At 37.1% G+C, this 21,962-nt stretch overlaps 2 protein-coding genes across 2 annotated transcripts; one reads left to right on the top strand and one right to left on the bottom strand.

Moving 5' to 3' along the window:
- Window positions 1–1,505: 1,505 nt before the first annotated feature.
- LOC120328242 (transcription initiation factor IIA subunit 2-like) lies at window positions 1,506–5,108 on the bottom strand. The gene is made up of 4 exons (XM_039394681.2): window positions 4,948–5,108; window positions 4,286–4,390; window positions 3,459–3,585; window positions 1,506–2,407 (listed from the first exon to the last, which is right to left on the bottom strand). The coding sequence occupies exons 1-4, from the start codon at window positions 5,017–5,019 to the stop codon at window positions 2,382–2,384; spliced, it is 330 nt and encodes a 109-aa protein (XP_039250615.1). The 5' UTR covers window positions 5,020–5,108; the 3' UTR covers window positions 1,506–2,381.
- A 230-nt stretch (window positions 5,109–5,338) lies between these two features.
- Window positions 5,339–16,988, top strand: LOC120332450 (ubiquitin carboxyl-terminal hydrolase MINDY-3-like). Its single transcript, XM_039399697.2, has 13 exons — window positions 5,339–5,530; window positions 7,884–8,054; window positions 8,917–9,045; window positions 9,551–9,611; window positions 10,079–10,193; window positions 10,737–10,810; window positions 11,595–11,674; window positions 11,947–12,043; window positions 12,694–12,821; window positions 13,769–13,841; window positions 14,360–14,447; window positions 14,827–14,901; window positions 15,996–16,988. Exons 1-13 carry the CDS (start codon window positions 5,440–5,442, stop codon window positions 16,143–16,145), a joined length of 1,332 nt encoding a protein of 443 aa, XP_039255631.2. The 5' UTR covers window positions 5,339–5,439; the 3' UTR covers window positions 16,146–16,988.
- The last annotated feature ends 4,974 nt before the right edge of the window (window positions 16,989–21,962 follow it).

Below are 21,962 nucleotides of genomic sequence, written 5' to 3'. Positions count from 1 at the left end.
TTATATACCTTCTGTTCTTAACAGGGCTCCAAACAGGCAGGATAGGATTTACATATTTATCCCAGGAGAGAAAAGGGTGGATAAGGCGGCTTAATCATATACCATGGCTTCTCGTCTGGTATTGCATCAGTTAGCCTTTTTTTTACGGAAGCATAGACTTGATGGTGGAGGAAGCCATGTCCGACTAGCGGTAATGTGAACTACCATATGGCAACGAGGAGTCCAGCAATCTTTTCGCACATAATTAGTCCCTAATTGGTTAGCGCAATGCATCACACTGCAAAGATACACTATAGGTAGTTTTTAAAGGCCAGTATTTGTTTTCCAGAGTTCTTTTTAGGCAATTGAATGTTTGTAATGATTTAGTAGAATGCGGTGCAATGGCTTGGTATTGCCTGCAATGGAAGTTTGAAAGCAGTGCGGGTCAAGCCCCATTTAAGATGGTACCTAATTTGAATGTCGACAATCCTTGATTGCACGTAATATAGCTACAATGGTATCAAGAAAAAATCTCCATATTCTCGAATTGCTATTGGACCTGGCATCTTTACTCGGGGCTCCCGAAGTATGCGAACCAAGATGGCGGACATCGGAATGTAATATGTATACTAGGTTAGGGTTAGGCCATAATTTTAGGTATAAATACTACGGAAGGCTCTTGGCTAGTCTTCGAACTGATAATAGGACTAAAATAAGGAAAATTGGAAAAAAATTATCGCCTAACCCTAACTTAGTACACATGTTACGTTCCGATGTCTGCCATCTTGGTTCGCATACTTCGGGAGCACCCTTTACTCAATCCTGGAACCAGGGCCGAAAAGAAGGCAAAATTCAATTTAAACCATGTCAATATGGAGGTCTGTGTCATAGGACCAACTCTAATTATTTCATTTAGCACGAAAGCACCATTAAAAATTGTCGATGGAAATTCTGTTGTGCCCCGTTTTCCTTGGTGCCCTAATCGCATGCTTATTCTGTCTGTATAATGGGTAATCCAGCCCGGTGACCGTACATTTGAACCCATGTGTATATCCGCAGGTTCAATCTATATGCGGATGCTAAAACCCACAGACTAGGGTTTGCATGGGTTCAAATATCCGTAAAACAAAAAAAAATTCCATAGGTGCAATAGTATGCAGGTGCAATTGTCGTGGGTTCAAATGTAATGGAACCATCCAGCCCTGCTTCATAACCAGGTCGGAGGACCTGTGACATTTTTGGTGAAGCCAAGCTTACAATGTTAGCTGAAACTAGAGCCAGAGCTACCAGAAATTTTAGTGATTCCAGCTCCTAACCATCTATTCCTTAACCTTAATACTTCATACGCCTCACACAAAGATTAAATCCTTTTTTTTTCAATTTCGCTTTTAAGACCATGATATACAAAAAAGTAATTTCAAGTCTCCTTAGTAAAAAGCTATAAGTGTCATCTCAAAATAAGGTAAACTGAAACAGTTGTTCCCAATTTTTTTTCAAGTGACCCAAACTTTTTCAAAAAGTACGGCAATTTCGTAAAATCTTGCAACCCAAGGATATATATACTCAAATACTAAATAGCATGTAGTGCCTTCATGGCCGCAAATTTAATTACTAATACAAAACAATATTTATTTCCCGCCGCAAAGTAGGAAAGCTGCACTTGTTTTGGAAATCGTGGCGTGGCTGCACTTGAGCAAAACAAGATATGCCAAGTTTTTACGCAACGCACGTACTTTTCCACATACACAATTACTATTGAGCAACACTTCAATGCCAAATAAAAAATAAAGTTTACCAGAATCGAAATTTGTAACTTTTAGGTTTTGTTGAAAAAACAAGCAACCCAGGAAACACTGGACTAAAGAACAACGGACCAGCATTCCAAAATCAGGATGTTGGAGTCAAAATATTTTACAGACCAAAGTAGGTCAAACGTAAATTTCCCGACTTCACAGTCCCTGCTGCTTACAGTTTTTTATTTTTACCGTTTTAAAAATGAAAGCAATCATAATGTTAGACTTCAATTGCTCAAATTGATCTCCTTGGCAAAAGCAATATTGAGAATAGAAGCTCAGTGGCTGACTATAGAAAAAAGGTCATGGACGATATATAATATCATTGTTTCTGAAATTAAATTTTGATAATAATTGTTTTTGAAATTGAATGAAGGCATTTTGGTCATACCGTTCGACGTCAACTGCTCAAATTCAACTCCCTGTAACATCTTAACAGAAAAAACGGGAGTGAGCAGTATTAAATCTAAAATAGAAGCTCTGTGCGTATCAGTAGCCACAAATAGAAAAAAAATTATGGCAGAATAATCAAATATATCATTGCAATAATGTCCATCAAATCATATATTTCATTAAAGTCCACCTAATAAGTGTATATTTGCAGATTTCTCAGTCATCTGGTTTTGTAGAAACGTCTAGAAATGAGAAATATTGTGAGTTAGATTTCATAGAGTAGTGGTTGTCTGAAGTAAGCCCGCCTTGATAACTAGGGATCTCATTGGTTAAAAGTGTCAACTTATTATTGCAAGTTTGGTGCTATGGCCAGGGGCTTAGCAAAGCCAGAAATATTCAGATGGAGAGGGAGAAGTTTGAAATTTCTAATTGATAAGCTAGACCAGGGTGGTCCAAGGTTGTCGGCTCCGCGGGCCAAAAAATTATTTTTGCATTGTTCGCGGGCCACAATAGTGCCAAGAATAAGTAAACAGTGTAATACAAAACAAACCCTTTTATTGTGCAAACACATAGTTATCAGGCATAGCCATTCTAGGCTAATAGAATCTGCATTCTATTTTCAGTTTTCTATGATGCCTATATTGTTAGCATATATTCCCGACCAAAAAGTTAGTAAGCCAGATAACAATTTAGACTGCCAAGCATATCATTCAACTTCGCTAGTTTCCCCAGCTAGCCATAAAACTATTTAATGACATTAGTGATGACAATATGTCAAAAGATTTTTCTGATTAATTTTATGACGAAACAACACGAAATGGGATTTTTTGATGACTCTCCGAATGTGTCGCGGGCCACAGATAATGAAGCATCGGGCCACATGTGGCCCGCGGGCCTGGGTTTGGACCACCCTGAGCTAGACCGAAAAAATGCGTTACAAGCTCCGAAAAATTGCTATGCATGAAATGATACAGAAAATGCTTTACCACCATTAAATTGGATAAAAGAGTCAACATATCATTGCAAGATCAACTGTGGCCCACAGGAAGATTACCAGAAATGTAATAAATTGGGTTATATGGTAGTGAGGAGCCTAATTACGCTAGACTTGCAATATCAATTTTGAATTTGCTTACAGTGGTTCTCAAAACCCAACAATTTTTGCCAAATCCCTTCCTTCGCTTTTTTGGATCTCCTCATCCTTTCCTCACTACGCATAACAAGTCTGCAGAGTGAATGAGAGGGGGAAACCCCTCAAAAATTAATTACAACATGCTGCACTCTAAGACTTACTTCTTCCATCGCAAGCTACAATTTTAACTTTATCGCATTTGATTGTATAAACAGAATTCCTGAATTCAACATTCTTCACCACAAACGTCCACACATTATCGCAGAATCTGTATGTGTTCAGATCTCCCTGAAATTGGAATAGTATTTAAAAAAGGCTTTGAGTGCGTAGAGACATGCAGCCCTATCCTGGCCGTCCCGACATCTCTCCACTAGAATACTACAGTAAAAACTTTTGAAGTTTAGGTCACTTCAAACAGATCAATTTGAATATTTGAAGCCTACATTGTGCCCAAAAGTTCAAATCTCCCTGGTATTACATAGTATTTAAAAAGAGCTTTGAGGCATAAGTTTATTTTGACTCCATAATCAGCATAACAATAAAATGATTGATAAAAATAAATAAATAAAAACTGATTATGAAATCAGGAGAGCAAACAAAACCTTAGAAAGGTTCAAAACATACAGATTATAAGATGGAAGGTTTTGTCAAGAAGAAGTGTTACATGTTCACTAGCCCAAAATTTTTAAATTGATTCACACCCACACAACCACAGGGACGTGCACCCCCTCTCCTGGGTGTCCCCACATCTCTTCAATAGAATACTATGGTAAAAAATGTTTGACTTCGATAACTGAATTTTGATCACACCAAATAGATTGAAAGGTAATTATATTCAATTTGAATAAATAAATCCCCCATTGTGCTCAAAAGGCCTTCAAGTCATTTCTAAAAATAATAACAGAGAGCCAATAAAATCATCATAATTTTCTTGCAATTCCAAAATCAATTGCTTTTAATATAATTTAAAAAGACACAAAATAGTTACCTTAAATTGCACTCTAGTTTTAACTCTGGCTGCTAAAGCATTGTTGATCGCTTTATCAAATTCAAGTAAAACTCTGAGTGCAAGTTGTGGCGTGATTTGCTGACTCTGCAAAAATAAAAATTGACTTGATATGAGAAAAATAGGGAGATGTTAGGGTTTTCTTATTTATTTTGGGGAAAGAAAGCCTATGAGGTTTAATCATATGACAAACTAGAGCCTCAAGATTAGTAAGCATCCCAAGACAATATACAGATATGGGAATGATTAACCAGTTTAACTGTTAGATGGCAGGAAGCCATCAACCGCTTCGAGAGAGCCGACTCTGATGACCATATGGTTGTATCTCTCCCCCCAGTATATAGCCTACTATAAACATGTGTATTTGTATATTTTTTATTGTTGCAATGCGTATTTTCTAGTTGATGAAACAATTTTCCTCTCTCTCACTCAAACATAGGTTTTACATATTTATCCCGAGAAAGAAAAAAGATAAGACAGTCTAATCATATAAGTTGAGTGCACATGCTCAGTAAACAGGTGGTTGTCAGTAACAAAATAATAATTAACTTTATTGAGTCTTTGGTTTCCTTTTTTTTTCCTAAATAACAGAATAAAAAACAGAAAAAAATTAGATATTGCAAAATAGTTATCATGACACAAACCTGTATTAATTCATCCAAAGACTCTTGCAAGCTGTTCCCCAAAGTTGTATTTCGATAAAGCTGGTAGCTCATCGTCAATTTCTGACACAAACCAACTAAAAACCGTCAACAAAGCGAAGAAATACAAGAATGAGATCTGAAATTGGAAAAGGCAGCAAAGTACTATTTTTGTGACATGTTATAAATTTTATGGCATCTACTCAATTTGAAGCCTCAATGAACACTTATAATAACAGTGGCGACAACGGAATACATTACACAGTAATGAACATTTTTAGAAATAAAAATATTGTTTTTTTTAAAGTCCATAAAAGCAAGATGTTTGGCTTTAAATTTGGTTTTTAGTAATTAAAAATAGCCACTCCTGCAAAGGTCAAAATATAGATGTCACGGTTGAGTTGCATTCATCGTAAATTACAAATTTTCATCTTTGCCGCTTTCAGGTTTGAAATTTTGGGATTTATCGAAGATTTTTTCGAAAGAAATGAAACGATGGAACCTACAGATGAGCTAAAAAAAGATTTATTGTCTTTGGTTTGGGGAGAAAATATTTCTGAAGCAATAATAAAACGGTGGTCTCAAGGTGAGCATTCTCATACTTCTGCTCTTTGTATTTACTGTAAGCTCGTAGCAATAACATGACGCCTATCTCAAAACACTGAAACAGAATCCTTTTTTTAAATTTTGTTCAGCATTGGTTTATCATGACAATTGAACAACGTAAGCCAAACAGTTGCAGAGTGGAGGATGAACTAACAAATAGAAAATATAAATTAACTTAGTGCAACGAGCTTGAAGCATGATTAATACGCTTCAAATTCCATGTGGGATAATTATGTTCGAGGTTACTGGACTCTTCGCTGCCGCAGGGTGGTTCACATAACGTCTGGTCGTTTACGGTTTATTCCACCATCAAGTTCATACATCTGAAACAAATAACTTGCCAACTATTCCCATATCCGGACTTGTGGGATAGCATGTATTTATGTATATTTCAACTTTATCCTGGGTTATGCTCGGCTCTATGATTGCATTTTATTCGCCACAATTCTACGAATATAATTTCACATATAATCATGTATTATCACAAGTTTAAACCGATTAGAGAGTTATCTCGTGTTTTTTGGCACAAGGTGAGGTTGCCCATGCAGTAGCCTACTCTTATTTATATCTCATGTTTTGCACCTCAATTGAAGTTTTGGCGATCTTTCTGCATTTTTGTCATGTGTGTCTGTCGTTAGTCTTCTGAATATTTTGTACAACGAAGTACTGTGTTTCTCCGAAAATAAGACAGTGTCTTATTTCAATTTTATTTCAAAAAAAAACACCGGGCTTTTTTTGGGGATGTGTTTTATTTTCATTTATCAGAAACAAAATTACAAAGAAGAGATTTACGAGATTTTCAAATGAACAAAATATGAAAATCGATATCCATTTACAAATAAACTGATAAACATAGATTATTTAAAAATGACCAATCACTTAAAACATGTAAGAGAGATTTCTTGATATTGACCAAGTAAAAAATTAAATTCGCGCTATCGACTAGGTCTTGATTTAACGGGAGGGCTTATATCAAAAAACAATTTTAAAATTCAGGCTAGGTATTATATACAGATAAACACTATATGATGATCTTAAGTTATTTCATTTAGATGACTGAGCCACTTTAAGTCTTTGATAAATGGTGACTCGAATACTGCATTCCGGATAAATCGTCTTGAACTAAAATTTATACGAATGGAGCCCAAACCAGAGGTGTGCGTTGTTAAATTATGGTTTGTGGTGAAATTTGGTGAACAAAAGTATCTCATCATCGCATTATTATTTTGCAATTTTGGATCTTGACAGTCACTAATTAAGGCTCTTTTTTTAATTGACCCAGAGCGTATCTAGGGTATGGCAGCCATGGTTCGTGCCATAGGACAACTCATATTGCCAACTCATATTTTTACTTAAATGATATCGTACAAAATATCTTACAAAATTTTCAGTCAATGATCAAGGGATCCAGAGTGAGTTAACCCAAGGGCCGGCAACCAACTTGCATAATGTTAAACAGGTTCATGGTCGCCATCTTGTGCCATATTGGGAAAACGCGAAACAATGGAGTCTTATGGGAAATTTTCGTCGTGTTGTTGTACCGAATTCAATAAGTCAGCTGTTATAAGGGCTAGAATAAAGCCGAAGGATTGATTTTGAACTTTTAAGCTATATGCTACCTAAATATATAACACAATTCAAAATAAAAAACTATCTAATGCGTTGAATTTGGCCACAAACACAACGTAGAACCATTTTTGGTCATCTTTTTGGAAACTTTTATTGTGATACGCCGATTTGACAGAGTATAATGCCAACGCAACAATCCTACAATGTCATTTGGTCTTCTAGCGCAGCTCAGAGCTGAGCAGGCGGGCATTATGGAGCTTGACAGGCGAGAAAATGTTGACCCGAAAATAGAAAGGGCCATTGAAGCGAAGTTGGGTCCCGAGGTAATTTCGACGAACAAATACAACTGTCCATCTGTGACATCACAAAGAACACCATTGTCAAATGGTCAATTATGACGATGAGAATGGCCAACTTACTTCGGAAGCAACTCGAAACAGGCATACTTGTATTTAAAGACAATTTAATGTACTATAAATGAAATTTGGCAAACATGAAAGTATATCATCATGTTCGCCTAAGCTTCTACTTCAAAACGCGACCTTCAAAATCTTTCAATCTAAAATATGAAAATAATAGGTATGTTTCAATAATTGTGTGAGAACTTCCCATAAGGCGCCGTGTTATATGGCTGAGAACAATAGGCACAAGATGGCGTCCATTGTCTGAGCGTTGCCTCGCTTGTATTATATATACGCTTTAAGGTAACCAAGCCAGAAGCATCTGTGACCTGGATATGAATTCATTGATGTTTTGTTTTCAAGGTTTTGAATGGAGCCCAGATGAGCGTTGTGCGTTGACACAAAGACACGGAGGACCTTGTGCAGTTATTGTACCTGTGCAAGCGTACTTCGTTAAAAATTTGATCTTCAATGCTCCAGAGAATAACGAGGATTTACCTGAAGTCAATAATTGTGACTGGAGGAATTTACAAGGTTAGCCTTTTCATGCTTGGACAGTTGGGATGCTAATCCTCCCCTCTTGTGAATTGTGAAATGTGAAAAAAACAGTTTTTTTTTCTCAATCCTTGGTAGCAATTATTCATAGCTTAAAACTCGTTTCAGACCCTCAAGATTCCTGAAAACCCATGTTTTCTGGTCCCTGGCCAGCTAGTTTTTACTGTCTAACTAGGCCAGGGTGGTCCAAGGTTGTCGGCTCCGAGGGCCACACATTTTTTCCGCATTGTTCGCGGGCCACAATAGTGCCAAGAATAGGTAAAAAGTGCAATACAAAACAAACACTTATACTGTGCAAACACATAGTTATCAGACATAACCATCCCCGGTTAATAGAATCTGCATTCGATTTTTAGTTTTCTATGATGCCTATATTGTTAGCATATATTCCTGATCAAAAAGATGATGTAACAAATAACAATATGTCAACAGATTTTTCTGAATAATTTTATTACGAAACAACACAAAATGCGATTTTTTGATTACCTTCCGAATGTGACGCGGGCCACAGATAATGAAGCGGCGGGCCACATGTAGCCAGCGGGCCTGGATTTGGACCACCCTGAACTAGGCAAGTCGAAATTTGAGTGATCCCCTTTTAATAATTCCTGGCCATGCCCCAGGCGACATTTGTCTATTATAGTTTACTCAACCGTTTCTCTCCTAGAAGTCTTTTGTACCTTCTCAAATCAATGATTTATCCTGGCCTATCATTTGCCATTAATTCAGCATAATTTGAAAATTGTGTTTCGAGACGGGCTTTTTTACAGACCGATTTAACCTCGCGCTCATCAGACAGACGCTTTTATGTCTCTATCTCTGTATTGCTTCATTTTTTCAGATGAACAAAGAAAAGAAGTATTTTTACGAACCCTTCGTGAAATGTTGGAACGTTCCTCCTCGTCACAAGAAAATAAAACGATAACTTTAGTAACTTTTAATAAAGATAGGACAACGCCAGATGAACCAGGTTAGTAGTTATTTTATTTTGTGAAACTGGGGTCTCGACTCTCGAGTCTGACTGAATTTACATCTTCAAACTCTAAGCTACCTTAAAATTGACTCCAGTTTGTCTTTTCAGTACGCGCACATCTTTGTACCAATTGAATACCTGGCTAAACTGAGGACGTTGTAAGGCATTTTCTGTTAAAGTGAACAATTTAGGATCCCACGCTTCACAGCTCTGCTCTCAATAAGTGTCATTTTTTTACGAAGTTTCTTGATACCTCACATTAAAGACACCTTTGGACAGCAGCCACTAGTAGTTAATATAATTTTTTAAGATCAGAGTTTTCGAATCCATTTCAATTCTTTGTTCAGCCTACCCAATTTCATTACACTTTGACTGACGTAATGGGCATTGGGGTTTTAACATAATATCCATAACAATAGTATTTAACAATAGTCCATGATTTTTAGAAGGTAATTAATACTTTTAATAGTACAAGTCCATACCCTATTATTTCCAACTTTAGAACACTGTGACTCTGCTAATCATGAAGAAATAGAACAATTTTCAAAACATTCAAGATTAAGGTAAGAATACATTTGTTCAAATTTTTCAAACCTCCACTCTGTGATACGTGTGGGGATATGGTCATCAGAGTCAGCCAGCTCCCTGCATATTCACTATTTTGCATTATGTATATGAAACTGACGGTTATTGTGAGTAAACTGAAACGAAGAATGTTTCAAAATGTGTACTTCCGAAAGTATGTGAACCAAGATGGCGGACACCGTAACGTAGTATGTGGACCAGATTAGACTTAGGGCTTAATTTTATTCCGATTTTCTTTATTTTAGTTCTATTATGAGTTCAGGAACTGTCTGTGTTATCCAAGTGAATATGCACATAGGTTTCAGTCCCTTTACACAACTTGATGTAATGTAGTTAAACAAAATTAGTTACCTCCATATTGGTACACATACTTCTGGAGCGCCGGCTTATCTACGTTGAATGCCGCGTGCTTCAAAAATGTGACAAATTTCAATTCTACTTGCAGGCTTCACACATGTTCTTCAACAGAAGATTTGATTTCAAGTTTGTCTTCAAAATATGAGAAGTTAACACAAAAATACGGAGTTTTGTCATTTTTATACTCAGTTATTTTAACCAGGGTGAGCGTTTATTTTTAGATTAGATGAGTTGGAATCATTTTATTTAGACCTAGCCTATTTTATCAAAGCTATTTCCAAGAAGGCAAATGATTATTGACTAATTGGATTCATACTTAATAATCACGATCAAAAACTAACGAATAGCATTCAAAATTGCAAAAAAACGAAGTCTTGTTTTTAACCACGACTGAAAATCTTTCCGAGTGACCAAAGTCTGAGCAGATGCGAAAGGGTCTATTGTTATGTCACTTTTTGCATCTTGCTGATTGGCCAATGTTACCAAAGGAACAAGGAAACCGATGCTTGTGGAAACATCCCCTAGAAAAAAAATAGCCAGTTTTTATGTGTTATTGCGGGCCAGAAGAAAGGACGCCACGGGCCGGATCTGGCCCGTGGGCCGTAGTTTGGTGACCCCTGATCTTGAGTATTAGATAAATGGTGACCTAATGCCACCCAAGCCTGGCCCACGCTACTACCAGCACTTGGGACCTCCCTATTGACACCCATAATTGTTTTACTAATCTTATTATCTTCTCATGTCAGGGAATAGAGAATATACGGAATGAGATGGACAGTCAGGATGTTTGTTTGATTGACTCGATACACGGACATGGAAGGTAGGTCTATGACGGTTTTTATGCCTTTTGCTTCGAATGTGGCCATTTTCATGCAGATATGGAGCTGCTAATATTTGTAAGGATATTTATTGCCTGTACCAGTGCTCTTCAACCAAGTGTACGGTATACCCAAGTGTATACCGAACCATAAGTATGGTATACATCTGATAAAGGGTATACAAAGGGTGTACAGCCTAAGTCAGGGATTCTAAACTCTAATATATTCAATAATATAGTAATCAATTGGAGACAACAATGCAAGCATGGCGCACGTGAAAAATAAAATGTCATTTATTTAAGGAACTGACTTGAGCACAATGTTACAATTTATCTATTCTAGTTAATGCAGGCACATGTCTGGTGTTGATGATTTCGGCTGACATGCACGCCGTTTGATTCAAGTTGAACACTATTCCCATTGACGCTACGGCCGTCAGCCAAATTGAAACCATTTACTATACAGTTTGCAGACAGTAGCCCATTAGATTGCATGGTGATGTTGCAGTATCGTCAGTTTGAGTTTTCTACAATCTGTGCTTAAAATTTAATGTTCATTTAAGCTTTAAATGAACATTGGTATTTGCAAGGTATACAAAGTTCTTGAAAATTTGTAAAAGGTATACCACAATATAAAAGGTTGAAGAACACTGGCCTATACCCAATTTATTACATCCTGGGTTGAGGTGGGGGTATGGGATTTGAACAAGGGATATGTAATCTAATTTTTTTAACTTGGGTTATAATCGAGGATATATGTTCCTTGATTCACACTTTATAATTTCAGCCAAAACCTCATCAACCTAATGATTTGTGGAGAAGCTGTTTCAAACGTCTGGGACGGGATAAAGTATATATCCGGCTTACGTAAGTTGTTTTATTTTTATTCAACATTTTTCATGCAGTCGTTTTCAAAAAAGCCCTGTATTGTTCAGGCAACACTGTGGGGAGAGAGAGAGTTGGCATGAGTGAGGTGCTTCCGAAAAACAACAACTGGATAACTAATCCCATACCTGACATGGACTGGTAACTGGACGAGAGGCCGTGATTCGACATATGATAGAGACAACTTATCGCCTTTCCTCTCCCCCGGGATAAATATGTAAATCCTATGTTCTCTATTTCTCGTCTTTTCTCAGAATTAAGAGGAATACCTTGCCAATGTGACATTGGATTTCTAACGTTACTTGAAAAATTCAGATACTGCTCTGTTGGAGAATCATTGAAGCGACCAAAGTAAGTAATTTTAAAAATATAAAATGAGATTCAGGACTAAATTAACATCGTCTAGTTCAACTCTCTCGCACATAACTATCCCCTGCAGACCTGTGGGTAATCAAAGTTAGGGAAAAGATTCAAACCACTAGATGAGGGTGGTCCAAACCCAGGCCCTCGGGCCACATGTGACCCGCCACTTCATTATCTGTGGCCCGCGTCACATTCGGAGAGTAATCAAAAAATCACATTTTGTGTTGTTTTATAATAAAATTAATCAGAAAAATCTTTCGACATATTATTACATCACTAATGTCACTAAATTGACTAGTGTTATGGCTAGCTGAAGCAACTAGCGAAGTCGAATGAGGTGTTTGGAAGTCTAAATTATTATCTGGCTTTCCATCTCTTTGATCGGGAATATATGCTTACAATATAGGCATCATAGAAAACTAAAAATCGAATGCGGATTCTATTAGCTTTGGATGGCTATGTCTGATAACTATATGTTTGCACAATAAAAGTGCTTGTTTTGTATTGCACTGTTTACCTATCCTTGGCACTATTGTGGCCCGCAGACAATGCAAGAATAATTTTGTGACCCGCGGAGCCGTCAACCACCCTGTACTGGATAATCCTGTCTTAAAGAAAATATTTTTTTTTCATTTCAGATACCCAATATGGATTATTGGGAGCGAGACGCATCTAACGCTGCTATTTACGTTAGAAACTGCTTTAGTAGCACAGGAATCACCTTACGAAGTCGCCATGAAGGTTTTCCAGGAATATGACCCTGAAGGTAGGTGTGTCTCCTTGTTAACCACGCCCATTTCCCTGTCACAATGATAGAGCTTACAAGATTGGAGAAATAGGCTTATTAACTTTCTGGCAATATTTTACTATTTAGCAAAAAGCATACATTTCATCATTTTGCAAAATTATTGATTTTGCAGTTGTGTTTTTAATTATATGAACACTTTGAAAGTTGCCAGGAAATTTTTTCAAGAATATGACCCTGAAAATGGGTGTGTCACGCATACTTAACCACACCCTTTTTCAGTCATAATGATAAATATTCAGTCACTCGGTATTTTTAGTGGCTTTTTGAACTGCAGTGGTAACTTCACTCGGAGATGAGTCACTATTACCTTCGAGTCAATGCACGTAATGCACAACTATAATCCTATTTCACTAGCTTTTTACTTATCGATTTTTATCGGTAAGTATGTTGATAGGTATTTGTTTGTCTGTTAGATACACGCGATATCTCACGAAAGCGAGGTTGTATCTGCTGCAAATTTTGCATGTGCATTCATCATATCTCGGACCAGAAGCCTATTGATTTTGGATGAATTATGCCGTATAATTAGCAAGTTATTAATTAATTACTGATGGGTACCGCGGAGTAAGAGTGGTTGAATCGAAACCCCAGTTTCTGTTTTGGGGGATTCCCTAACTTTCGATCGATAAGTCTTCGGTCTCCGACCGCTATTCTCGTTCTGTGGTTACTTGTAACCCTTGCTCAGAGAGGAGTTTCATTTACTTTCGAGTGAGTGCGTGTAGATCTTGGCATCCGTGGCCACCTGCAACTTGGCTTGGAGAAAAATATCCTTTACTTCTGATCATTCAGAAATAAAACCCTGAAAAGGGCGTGAATCCTTCATCAGCCACACCTTTTTTTAAAATGTTTAGATAAAATTTTCTGTAAATCTATACTGGCAATAACGCTGACTCTTTCATATTTAGATAACGGCTTCATAGCTGCTGTCTTACTGCCCGATGTCATGACCAGATTAGACTTAGTTGCAGAACCCGAATAGTAAGTATATTAGTCTTTATGTGGCGCATCAGGCAAACATTAGAAATACGCTCGCCTCCGCTCCTCTGATTACCCTGCGTTGGTTCACAGGATTGAATTGAGAGAGAGTTTATTTCGTTTTGGTAAACCAAGAAAACAATATATACATACATACATACATTACAAATAAACAGATGTTTTCGGTATATGACTGGGAAGCAACAATACACCTTTGGGGAGGTCGTCCGAGTCAGTTGCCACCATGAATTCCATGGGGGGATAGTTATATTCAATAAGATTGCTGCACTTACTTGTTGCCGTATGTTTGTTCTTACGGCTTCCTATACCATCAAATCCATGGATATGAAAACAAATACCTTGCTAACTAATCCCATACCCGACCTGGACTGGTAACAAGACGAGAGGCCGTGGTTCGCCATATGATAGAGCCGTCTCACTGGGTTTCCTCTTTCCCCCGGGATAAATATGAAATTTAATCATGCTCTCTCACTCATAATAATACCAATCTTTGTTTTCAGTGTTAAAATAATTCAAGAGAAACTGGACCCAGAAGAACTCGGTGTTATTTTACAGTCAAAATTTTTAAATGAATTTTTTGCAGACGATGTAAGTTTTTTGTCTGACAGGAAATTTTGCCTGAATCTGAAAAATATCACAAATCTGTTTTGAATTTTTAAGTTTTTTAAGTCGTCACAAAGTGAAATACTAGATTTGTATTAGAGATTTTTATCCATATAGCCATATATAATGTCTCAATGAATATAGGCATATTGATGGTCCCTTCCTACCCTTCTATCAGCAGTCTTTTTTTCTAGGAGCCCATACTTCTGCAAAAATGTCCGAAATTACTTGGCCGGAATACTGCACCAATAAAGTCTCCCTACAAATCAAAAAAATTATTAGTTTTTTATATTTTAACTTTATAGTCACTCTGTATATTGATGAATCTCTGTTTCATATTGATTTTGCATAAAAAAATTTACAGGACAAGAAGTCGGTCCCTGATTCATTTCTGGTTCTTCATTATAATGGATTAACACAGTCTTCACAAGATAGTAAAGTAAGTCGTGTCTGGGAGCGTGATTTTTGGGAAGGATTGGATTTGATGATGCAATATAGCAGGGCTACTCAACTATTTACCCCAAAGATCCGCAACAAAACTTCAAAAATATTTGGGTCTGTTTTTTCCAGAAATTATATTTCGACACCCTTAAACGCACACTTCCTCGACCGGCTAATGAATATTAGCTAATGAAAATTTCTTATTATGATGTTATAGTTCTTTTCATATATATTCAAAACTATAAATGTCATTTTATAAAAGGAAACTTCAAAAAGTGGGGCTCTGATCTAAAATAAGGAATTATGCGCGGTCCGAATCAATTACTCAAAAGGTCCGTTTCAGACCACGGTCCGCCAATTGAGTATCCCTACAGTATAGTACAAAAGTGAAGCTGATAAGATGGAAAAATTATTTAGCGAACCACAGACCTTAATTGGCAATAACAAATGGGTTTGAGAGTATATAGGGATTTTTTTTAGGGGGATTTGAGAATAAATAGGATGGTAAGAATTATTTTGGGGAGATGACAGGGCGATCCGAACAAATAGCAAACCATTGCTTATCATTCAGTTACTGTTTCACATCTATGATGGGAATTGTAATTTGGGTTTGAAATGTGAAAACTAATGCTGGGGCTGCTAAAATAACGCCAAAAAAAAATGTGATGTTAAAATACAGCCCAAATTTTTATTATTTTCTTTTCAAATAAAAGTCTGTCTCGTACGGAACGCTTTTTGACATGAGATATACCTACTTAGTTGAAAATTGAGTGGATTTTATTTTAACTGAACAACGAGTCTGTAAAGTATTTTACATTTGGTGTCAGACAGACTTTCTTTTAAAAAACTTAAAAATTTTACATCACATTTCTGTTTGGCGTTATTTTAAAGAGTTGTACAGCGTTTACTTCGCTAGACCCTAAATTTTTTATTCATCTGGGGAGGGGAAATCCTAAATCAGCTCAATCTTATAGCAAGCTTCGAATTTTGTTTGTCCAGATAGGGTTTTAATAATCAGGATACCTTTCTTTAGCTGATTTACCCATTGGCTCACTCAGCCACGCCTCTAAAATTATCAACCAATCATTACAGGTTTTGTTCCACGAAGGGGCGGCGGTTATAGTTGATTGGCAGGAGAGTGGGAACCGAACTTCGGACTCAGTAATCGAGAGCTGTCTACAGATGAGATGGCCAGGAATCCAAATTTCATGGAAAAATGAAATTATTCCCTCGTTAAATTAATTATTTTGTTTTATCTAAGTTGGTATTATTTTTTATACTTGGATTTAAAATGAGCTAAACTAACAATTGCCATATAGTTTGAATCATAAAGATTAGGCCAACAAAAACCTCATCAAACACCTTCTTTTAAATTGTTCAAGTTTGTAACTTTTACCGATAGAGGGCGATAGTGTGACCACTTATACTTTATGGCCATTGATAAGTCCAACCATTCTGGAAGTTTCAAAGTTGTTTATCTCCTAACCGTTATATTCTAGACTTGTTAGAGCCGATGTTGACTTTTTGCTTTTTTCAGCTCTTAGGCTCAGATTCAGTTTTTTAGGCCGTCTAGTCTAGGCAACAGTGGCGTATCTATGTAAAATGGCACCCATGGCGATGCGCCCCCCAGGTCATTGACTAACAATTTTCAACGAATGTTGTTGAATTAACATCTCGGTACATTATTATTTAAGTAAAAACACGGGGGCTCCCGAAGTATGCAAACCAAGATGGCGGACATCGGAATGTAATATGTGTACTAGGTTAAGGTTAGGCCATAATTTTAGATATAAATACTGCAGAAGGCTCTTGGCTAGTCTTCGAACTGATAATAGGACTAAAATAAGGAAAATTGTCTTGGTTCGCATACTTCGGGAGCACCAAAACACGAGTTTTAAATTATTTACGATTTAAAATTATTTTATTGAGATTTTTTGGCGTTTTTGACCCATGTCCAAGCCATGGCTGCCACACCCTAGATATGTCCCCTGCTAGGCAATATCAACTCCTTGCCCTCTTGTTACTTTGTTGCTGCCGATCGTTATTTGTGTATTTTCATCTAATAAACTTTACGTTGTGAAAAAATTAGTTGCTCTTTGTAAATGAGGGATTTCTGAGTAAATCAGATCGTTCAACCACATTTTCGTATTTACACCGATGAGAAGATTAGTACTGGGCATTTCAATCGAATAGTGGATTCGAATCTGTCCAGACGAAAATTTTGAATTGCTGCCATCTTGTGTTTTTTTTTGCCGCCAACTGTCTGGGTGACATATTTTTACAATAGAATTCAGACAAATATAGGAATCTTCTTTCTAGTGAGTTATTGGCGATGAGGGATTTCTCGGTAGATCAGATCGTTCAACCATATTCTCGTATTTATCCCGGTGAGAGGATTAGAACTGGGCATTTCGAATAGTAAATTATTGAATCTTGAAAATTTCGAATCGCCGCCATGTTTTTTTGCCGCCAAAGGTCTGGGTGAATTTTTACCCATCGATCTTAAGATCAGTAAGTATGTTGGTAGGTATTTGTCTGTCTGTCTGTTAGATGCACGCGATATCTCACGAAAGCAAGGTTGAATCTGCTCCAAATTTTGCATGTGCATTCATCATAGCTCGGATCAGAAGCCTATTGATTTTCGATGAATTATTTCGTATAATTAGCGATTTATTAATTAATTAGTGATGGGACACATGGTGTCACTATTGCGTAAGAGCGCTGTTTTGGGAATCCCCTAACTTTCGATCGATAAGTCTTCGGTCTCCGACCGATATTCTCGTTTATTTATTGAAACATGTTTATCAATGTATGTGAACGCTCGGCAACTGAGTGGAGGGTTCGATGTTTCAAGTAATTTTTGTGCCTTGAAGACCTTTACCAATAAAAAAGTCACATACGATTGAATATCTTTCGAGATTGGATTCTGAAATTGTCCACCTTTACGAGGCTCGTCGGTGAGACAACTTAATCATATTATAAGAATGGCCTTCGTCCGATCATGCCTGCTGTGGGAATAATTAACTTTTTTAAGGCGCGGACTTGGTAAAGACTCGTTGTTTGGTAATAGCTAAACTGCCTCCTTGCTGATTCCTATTTTCGCGTCAGGTGTTGTCTTTCATTGGACACGAAATGGGCCTGTGAATCGTTTTAAATATTATGATACTGTTGTTAAGATTCTTTTTTGTGATAAAAAATTATATTTTTCGTTAGAAGGTATAAATACTTTTATTTACAGTATTTCAAAATTTTTTTATGAATCGTGATATTGCATCCAATTGCTAGCTGTATTATTTTTTATTCATGAGAACACGTTTTTTTATCCACCAAGCGTGAATTGTTACAGAAAAGAGACTCCGGGCACTGTCAAGTACGAAAGGGGTTAACCATGTGCAACGAACAAAAAAGCGTTCATATGGGACTATCGTGTGCGCTGCTTCAACTATTTGAATGTGTGAATATTTGTGCATATAATATGAAATGTTATGCTTTTAATTGTAGCCCTAAGGGAATGGAAAGCCAATAAGACGGGCACCGCTGCCTCTCGTCGGGTTTGGAATTAGTTAGCCAGTTATGTGTTTTTCAGATGCGCGGACTTTATGGTGGAGAAAGCCGTAACCCAATGGCGGCGAGAAGTCCAGCAATTTTTTCGCACACAATTATCCCCGCATGGGATTCAAACCTGCGAACCCACGCAGTGTAATCAGGGTGCGGTGGCGAGTGTATTCCTAACGCTTAGCACAATGCGCCACACCACTGAGTCAATCGTGCTTCATTTTAGTTTACTTTTCACAATAAAAATGCGTTATTATGAAATCATCGTCGACACGACGCACGAGGTAATCTGCAGAGCAAATTTCTGTCAGTGGGTGGAGGAATAATAAGAATGGAAGACGGTTCATCAATTTGATTTTTTATATCTCTTTTGCTAACTGACCGTCTTATCTCTTGGATGGCTGGATTGCTCGCCGCCGTTGGGTGGTTCACGTAACCGCTGGCCGGTTATGGCTTCCTCTACCATCAAGTCCATGCTTCCGAAAACAAGTAACTAACTAATCCCATACCCGACATGGAATGGTAACCGAACCGTGGTTCGCCATATGGTTAAGCCGTGTCATCGACTCTTCTCTCTCCCGGGATAATTATGTCAACCCTATCCTAACCTAACTGAGAAGAAAACGAAAAATATGACGAGGCCGCACGCCATCTTTCCCCGTATTATGATGAAATAAAAGCTAATTAATGTAAAGTATGGTCAATCGTTTTCTATTCTACTGAAATAAATGCATTCCTTGTGATTCTATGGCAGGTCGTCTATACTCTATGGAAATTTCTGTGCTTCACTGGTGCCCCAAACTTTTTGTTCGTGTGGCGCCAAATTAGGAAGGAAAAAAATCACGGCACACTTAAAACGAGAAATAAATTGCTGCCTTCAACTTCAATAAAACTCAATTTTGTGATTGTTAATGTGTACTTTTTGCGTTTTAAAGTTTGTAAACATTTAGGCCCAAGTAGGGTTACCATATTTTTTGACTTCAAAGCGGGACGCCTCCAAAGACACGACCCCGTAGCTGTGATCCTGTAATTTTACAGTTTCCAATTTTACTACATAGGCCTGAATTTAAAGCGATCCCGGCTGTCTTTCATTGACCATATTGTCATCGAGAGTTCATGCGCATATTCTCTGTCCAAATATCGGGTTCAGTTGGAAAAATAGAAAGGAATAGACGCTAACGATACAAAATTACAAATGATCCAAATTAACTTTTTCGCCCAAGCATGCTTTTCTGTAGATAACACCTTCAAAAAGACGTTGTTCAATGTTGCATTCGCGTGAACGTCCGAACAGGACCAATTAGAACTGATTTTACATATAACAACGAAACAAACAAAATAACGCATTCACCTTCAGTAAGTAGGCTAGCGTTGCGCTACACAGCAATAACGGTAACGTGAACATGTCCGTGTATTAGGCTGGATGACTGAATGCCAAAGCGGGACTTAGATGTCATTATTAGGATTCGCATTTCGGCACATGCACCGACACATAATTATTATTCCACGTGTTTCGCAATCTTCATTGTAAAAGTAAGTTTAGCCCGTGAATATTACTTTCTCGTGTTCATGTATACTGTTTAGTATTTTTTTCCACTTGTGTGAGTGTAAGTGAATGGGCACAAACGCTGGTTACAACGTTCGCTATAAACATTTCTTTAGGTTTTGCCCAAGTTCCCGGTCTTTCTGTCGCCACTGTCTCTGTATTCTCTCTGTATCTCTATGTTGTATACGAAAGATCGAAATAAAATTGTATTGTATAAACACAATAAATAAAATATTTAATCATATTTGGTTAAGTTTAATAAAATAATTTAAATTTCCCGGTGCATTTAGCAACTCGGCGCGGCTACAATCAGCGCTTGCTTGTTTTGCTTAATGGTTAATACACATATATACACGTAAATATAACATTATTACCATAGTACAGTGGTTCTAAAATAGTGGGCGCGCCTCACAAGGGGCGTGAAGCTAATTTTAAAAAATATATTTGTTAGATTTGATCTTATCCGCCTCATTTTGGATATTTACTTTCTATCCACGTATTTTCAACGTGTTTCGCTCTACTATCTGTTATTTGTAGCTTATTGTTATCTAGTTATTTTTGAGGTGGGGTGCGAGACTTGACAAACTCTAAAAAGGGGGCGCGGCTCAAAAAGTTTATAGTATGTAGCAGTAATATCCCTACACCTCCCTAATGTTGAGGTATGACACCACACTTTAATTCTGAACATAAATAAAAATGTATTTGAATATTCAGAAAGTGGCTCATATGCCGGTGAAGATGATTAGTCAAACACATAACACATTTATATAAGCTACAAATAATTTTATTACTAATAACAAAATATCTACCACCCCTTTATTTTGAAACACCCATCTCAAACGAAAAGCTGGGGAAAATACTGGTATGTAGGCTGTAGATTAGTCAGTGGGGTAGTTATCGAGAAAGGGTGTGGATTAAAGAAGCTTGCGATACCTTGAGTAAAAATATTATAAATATCTTGAATTGTCTGTACTCGCCGTTTTGAAGGTGAACGTACATAACGGATTTTTCAATTTGTGAAAAAATAATTGACTACGGACTCGGCAAGAATACGCGAACCTGCTGGTATTGAATCCGAATCTTGAAAATGTGGGAATTCGATATCGAATCTCGTTCCATTCCTAAGTACGATCAAATTATATTTTAAAAAATTAAAATATGTCTCGTTGGGTTATCGTCAAGATACCTAGAGGCGTTGCTATGAACATATGAATACTCAGATTTTCAGAAACACAGTTTGTATTGGTAAATACAAATAGATCAGCATGTAGCAGCATCAACTTATAAACTCCAAAGACTATCGCGCATTTGTGCGCATGTTACAGTTTCATTACTTATGACGTAATAGATATATTTGCGCAAACCATTCTTATGCATGTATTATGACATCATCATGATGCAAAAAAATAAACGTACTTGACTGTAAAAAGTATTTCGTAAATGATAAAGTCTCAGTGTCTGTCAAAGAAATGAATAATGCATTCCACACGATATCAGATTGAATATTATTAGCTAAGTGTTTTAGAAGTACCACAGTCCGAAAGTTCAATACATTCGTGTGTTTTATTTGTGGACCAAGCCTCGTTAAACCGCCTCTTTCGTAGAGTCGTAGACATGTTTACATTGAGAATAATTTCATCGAATTTATTTCTGCGCTCATGTAGAAAACACCAGTTTTGTATTTTTCGTGTGTATGTGCTGCGGTCACATGATATTTTTTAAATGCAATTTTGCGGTATTTGCAGTACGACATGAATTCATGCGCCTTTTCCAGCACCATTTTGCTCTATTCTTGAACGATTTGATGAAAACCGCACATAATCTGGCTTGCTATTAACAATCCTCCCGCCAAACAAGATAGATGAAAACGAATGCCTAAAAACCTCGGATAGCTTCGACAGCGAAGTAAGTATGCAGAGAGATTTAAGATAGTGGTATATATCAGTGACTACTTCTAT

The sequence above is a fragment of the Styela clava genome, chromosome 13, assembly GCF_964204865.1.
Source record: "Styela clava chromosome 13, kaStyClav1.hap1.2, whole genome shotgun sequence".
In the NCBI taxonomy this organism is placed as follows: Eukaryota; Metazoa; Chordata; class Ascidiacea; order Stolidobranchia; family Styelidae; genus Styela; species Styela clava.
This window is presented reverse-complemented; position numbering and strand designations above follow the sequence as displayed.